This window comes from Oncorhynchus nerka, linkage group LG27 (assembly GCF_034236695.1).
Source record: "Oncorhynchus nerka isolate Pitt River linkage group LG27, Oner_Uvic_2.0, whole genome shotgun sequence".
Classification (NCBI taxonomy): Eukaryota; Metazoa; Chordata; class Actinopteri; order Salmoniformes; family Salmonidae; genus Oncorhynchus; species Oncorhynchus nerka.
In genome coordinates, this window is record NC_088422.1 from 69187285 (window position 1) to 69193291 (window position 6007).

The 6007-nt window shown below is 41.5% G+C and overlaps 1 protein-coding gene across 1 annotated transcript; it reads left to right on the forward strand.

The window, feature by feature from the left end:
• Positions 1-1414: 1414 nt before the first annotated feature.
• dkk3a (dickkopf WNT signaling pathway inhibitor 3a) lies at positions 1415-5900 on the forward strand. The gene is made up of 7 exons (XM_029639126.2): positions 1415-1686; positions 2030-2155; positions 2353-2433; positions 3376-3468; positions 4236-4380; positions 4796-4952; positions 5126-5900. Exons 1-7 carry the CDS (start codon positions 1417-1419, stop codon positions 5211-5213), a joined length of 960 nt encoding a protein of 319 aa, XP_029494986.1. The 5' UTR covers positions 1415-1416; the 3' UTR covers positions 5214-5900.
• The last annotated feature ends 107 nt before the right edge of the window (positions 5901-6007 follow it).

The following is a 6007-nucleotide window of genomic DNA, read 5'->3' on the forward strand; positions in this document are numbered from 1 at the left end:
TACCTTCCGTCTATTGCACGAGGGCGGTGCTGGAGATTACAAGACCCAATGGTAACTTCTGATACACTGTGCTCGAAATTTAAATGATAAAAGGCGTCATTAAAACTTTACACGCAAATACTGTAGATGTAGCCACAGTGCAAAATAATTACAGCATAGATTGTAGTATACTCTGATTATTTTTTATGGAGAATAAAGATGGATTTCAGTTTAATTTGTCTTTTGCTAATTAAGCAACAAATAAATTAACCAAATGTAATATCAGCATATAGCCTAAATCATGATGCATATCATTGTAATAATTCAAATACATTTTGAGGCGCAAGATGCACTCAGCAAATGATTGAGGCACGTGCACAGGCTCTAGCAAAAATATCATATCCAGCGGTTCAGTGTAGTGTCCAGTATGTTTCAAGAACAAACAAACAAAACAAAAGAACATGCATCAAATTATGCTAAATGTATGTATCCTCTAATAGGCTACATTTGGCAATCAATAACGCAGTGAGTAAAATTGGACTGCTTTCAAAATATTGACTGTTTCTTCCATTACATAAAATGACATGGTCAGATCATCACCGTGACACCTCTCTGCCCCAATGTCATCACAAGGCCCTCATACCAAGGAGTGACCTCTCTAAACAGCCTGGTCTCAGACTCGATTTAACATAGTAAGGCTAAATCCAGGACACTCATATTAGCATAATATGTTTGGTATGGTTACATAAGATGGTTACTTAGTCAGGTGGTTGCTCGTGGTAGTGGGAGGGCGTTTAACGCAAACGTAACCATAAACCTATAAACTAGGCTACTCCGCAGTGGTTTAGACGAGGCTACTGAAAATAATTTCCATGCATGCAAATGAGGCCATCTAGTGGTAAATGGGAGAAAACATGCGACATAGCCATATTATGCATCCACGTTTACATAGTCACAGCAGACTCTATTCCTGTGTATCTAATTATCACAACTGTAACACATTGTAACTAGGCCTAATGATTGGGAAACATATTAACAAGTGAATTATAAACTTCTAATTGAAGAGTCAAAATAAAGAGTCGTTGTCAACACTGACGGTGGTCTCATTAGATGTTCCAACGTCAACAAAGGCTCTAGGCAAGTCTGCTCATTGCGGTGTGCCACCGTCCCTCCTCCATTGGCCGCATCCTCCCACAGCCTGCTGCCGCTGGCCCAGAATAGGCTCGCCACTGGCGCCACTATGAAAGGTAAGAGCATCGAAAATGTACCACTTTGGCTTGCACCTGTCGACTAGGCTATAGCCTACAGTCGTAGTATAACTTGGGGCAAAATAAACTACATCTTTCTCAAAATATAAATACATGCATAAGGCAATACAGTCCCCCCCTCCCCCTCCCCTCCGACAGAGTGCAGCAGCAGCATCACCGCACACACCCAATGCGCAGAGGCAACGTCCAAAGAACCTCATTCATTCTGGTGCCTTTTCGTGCAGCAGCAAGGATGTTGTATTTCTCTCTTCTAACCCTGAGCCTAACGTCTATCCATGGCATCCTCCTTCCTGAATCTGCCAGGCCCGTGGATTTGAACATAAACCAGATCCTTGAGGATAATATGGCACAAGGACACACGACATTAAACGACATGTTTGAGGAGGTAGAGCAACTGATGGAGGACACGCATAATAAACTGGATGACTCGGTGCACCAGGTCGGTTAATGGTTAGGTCTATTCAGATGTATATTTTCAGAGCTTTGATAAATAAATGTCCCATAGCACCCGTTTCATTTGTATGATTTTTAATGTTATGTAAAATGCAACAGATAATAGTGCAGTACACTCTTATTATATACTTTTAGTTGATCTGAAACTTTTTTGTTAAAGCAACAACAAGTTTAACTTGAGACATAAATCTTTATTAGACTAATAAAAACAGTTGCCCATATGTGGGTTGAGATGAGTCTAAGTCAATCTTAACATGCACAATGTGTAAAAAAAAAAACCCAGTGGTGACCTCAATGTAACGTTGATCTTTTGCATCAAACCTCTTTAGATGGACAATGAGAGTGCCAAGTCCAGCTTGCATCCCAATAACCTTCCCTCAAATTATCACAACGATAGCACTTCTGAGAGTGTGGTTGAAAACCAATCCATTCACACCATAGAGACAGTACACAAGGTACAGTAATAGTCATACGCAAATGTATTATTATACTGTATTCCATTCAAACCTAGGATGCTGAAATGCTATTATGAATTGTAATATTATATGGTATTAGTATTTTGGCATCCCACATTTGTTATGAAGACTGAAAGCAAAATTGCAGAAATCCTACAGAAGTGATCCTAACTGGAAATGTGTCTCTCTTTCTTTAGGAGACAGACAACAGAACAGAAGAGACCCACATCACCAGAACAGTTATCCAGTCCAGTGGAAAGGAAAATAATATTCATCATGTGAGTCAACAACAATCTTTGGAATTTCCCTCCATCATTTACAACAGATTTTAAAAAATAATAATAAAAACATCCACAATAACTGGAACACTACAACTCTAACTGGTGTTTTGTGGTTAATAAAAGACAGTGGGCATAAGATGAAAACAATTCCATCCTTAATGCAAGTCACAATTCATGAAAAATGCATCAAGTCATGGGCTGTGTTTCCTCTTTCTGCGCTGCTCTGCATGCGGCCACAGCGGCTGTCATGTTTGGGCATCTCATTTCACTTGACCCAGGCTCTGTACGCCTCTCCAGTCTCAACTGCGCTGTCTCATTCTCTATTAGCCAGGTTAAAGCTATGTCTTATCCAGGCAGAGTGACATGTGCAGGATGGTGGCTGGTTGATAAGCTCTCTTCAGAGTTGCATCCTGTCTACGTTAATTATATATGGCAGCCACAACTCAGCCCTTTATTGCAGTTACAGGTTTTAATATTTAGTTAAAATAATTGACAGTCTCAGAGCGTGCTATTCCTGCCAGTCTTTTCCTTATGATATGTGGTAGAGAGACAAGTGAGAGGGAATTGGATGTTTACTTTAACATTTTGGGACAAGTAGCCCATTGTCCCAGTTTCAACAGCAGGCCCATTTTATTCAGGTCACTTTTGGCACAGAAAAATATTGGAGGAGATCGTGCAACAACGTATCACATCCTCAAAAATGTACTTTACAGTTATTTTAAAGTAACTTTTGTAAAGAAGTATGCAATAGTACATGGCTACAACCTCTGAATTTCTCTTCAAGACTACCATGTTTGATTTAGCCAATTTTCCCAGTACAATCTGTTTTCTAGTGAAAAACTCTGGATTGTGGGCGGCTTTGGTACCATATAGCGACCCTCTGCAGGTGAATCTGTGAAGGTGGGTGTGTTGAATGTCCCCTCTTCCCTTACCTCACAGGAGTGTATCATTGATGAGGACTGTGAAAAGGGGAAATATTGCCGGTATGAGACGCACCGATCCAAGTGTCTAACCTGCAAAGCCCTCGACGTGGTAGGTCCATTTCATGGTTATTAACAGTGCCACACACATTTTACACACCCTGACACTGAACCCATCTACGGTAGAATGTATTTATGCAGACCCATATTTCCCAGGGGGCTTTGACTTCTTCCTAGTTCCTATTACGTACTACTTCAGACCATCTCCAGGTTTTGTAACAGTGCCTTAGTGCACACATGCACACACACAGCAATCACAGAGCAGCAGATTGCTTAAACAATATGATGCAGCTGCTTCTGCATTGTTACTGCATTGCAGTGTTGCCACAAGTGTAACTGGAGTGTTTCATGGGGGAGAGCTTCTCTCCTCTTGGCTGCATATTAAAGCATGTGTCTGATTGAATAAGAGCTCCACCTCTCTCCCCCTCTATCCGAGGACAAAGAGAGGAGCAGGATGAGAGGTAATGAGAGAGCCTACTCTACAGACACAAGCAATGTAATTGAATTTAAGACCAATGTTTTTGGCAGGGCAGAGTGGAAATCCATCCACGTAATACTATAGATACTAGCTTGCATTCAAAGTCAAAGGTATGCTGAGAATAGTTCTTCCTAGTTGATAAGGCCTGTGTTAATGTCCTGCACAGAAAAACACAGTCATATGTCAAGCAGCACACTAGCGCACAAGTAGCAGGAATTTGCTGCACCTAGAGAGCTTATGAGAGTTACACGAGACCGGTCATGCAATTCCATGACCATGGGGTTTATAGGATGCCATGCATGTTATCTAACAGTTTGTCACTGTGTGTGTGTGTGTTCCAGCCCTGCAAAAAGAATGAGGAGTGCTGTACAGGACAGCTGTGTGTGTGGGGTCAGTGCAGCCAGAACGCCACTAAGGGGGAAGCTGGCAGCATCTGCCAATACCAGAACGACTGCAGCCCAGACCTCTGCTGTGCTTTCCATAAAGGTGCAGGCCACAAGGTCACACACACAACATAATTCCTCTGCGGAATTATACACCCTGAGTCATTCTACATGAAATTAACATAATCTGTGGTGAGCGAAATGGGCTCCTTCCATTTGGCTTTGACTCAGCCAGATAAAAACCTACAGGGATTTCTTTGACATCCAAAAAAGGGAGGCTTCAAATTGCGATACCACAAAGTCTCTGTTCTCAATGTAATTAGCTAATTATGATAGTCACAAAGTCAAGTGAAGCAGGGTGCATTGAAGTTTCAGATAGTTAAGTGATCATTTGAAAGCCCATAACCTGCTTTCCCCTCCAAGCACGGTCCATTTACTGTACACCTGTATTTACGTTTCTGTAGTAATGTCACTTACCTTTGTCACTACCCATCTCTCTCCCCTTACCTTGTGGTCAGCCCTGCAGTTCCCTGTGTGCACGGCCAAGCCAATAGAGCGTGAGCGCTGTCATGGCTCCCCCAACCACCTTATGGAGCTGCTGTCCTGGGACATAGAGGGCCAGGGATCAAGGGAACACTGCCCCTGTGCTGGGGACCTCCAGTGCCAACATCTCGGGTAAGAGTCTATGTGCTGCAAACCTGCAACATTTATATTCAATTGAAATTAAGGCATAAGTCATTACATTTTTTTTGCAAAAACACGTGGTAGACAAAAGCCATAGCCATCACTCAAAATGCTGTTGACCCAGTATGATGCTACAAATGGATATTTCTTCATCTCTTTGACAGCCGAGGCTCCCTGTGTCTGAAAAGACAGAACTCGAGTGAAGAGGACCTGACAGACACACTTTATTCAGAAATTGACTATATTGTCTAGGAGTAACCATGCAGCTCAACCTTTTCAGGCCTGTAGACAATCAGATAGAGGGGTCTCCAGTGATTTCAGCCTAGATAATGAAGTTGCTCACCGTCTCACAAGGCTTACATGTAAGATTCTTCCATCTATAAGCTTGTCATTATTTATTCAAGCCATTGCAGTGCTCTATCTGCTCGAAGTTAACCAAAGCTCTAGATGTTACGTAGTGCATAACACCATGTATGTATTAGATGAAATTTACATTTTTGGGAAATCCCCAATTCCTAGACATTTACGCTGTTCAAAGGTAGTGTGTATGATGACTACACTCCAATACCGCAATAAGAGTTCGTGTTTTAACAAATATGTACCCCCTCCTGCTCTCTGATGTCTCACTTATGTGCCTACCCTCAGGATGGATAGTTTGCTGGAGATGAACTGTTGAGGCCCTTTGCTCAAAGGAATTAAGTCAAGTTAGGGACGAAGAAAGAATAAACACAATGCACTGTATACATGTGAAGTAGCTTGCTTAGTCCTGGTTTTTGTTTTAAATAGTGGTTTAAACAAGAACAGATGACATTTCTGAATATATGGAGCACTTTGACAGGTCAGCTCATCATGCCCACAACTTGGTAATGGAAACTATAACTCAGACACATGCAGCTTGAACAACTTTTGCTCATAAGAAAATAAAAGGCTTTGAAAATGTAGCGGTCTATTCTTGAGATGTAAATATTCTTATATGTATACCATGTTCAACACATATAAATGCAGCATTGGTAAAGTGGGGAATCAAAATACTTAATTTACAATAA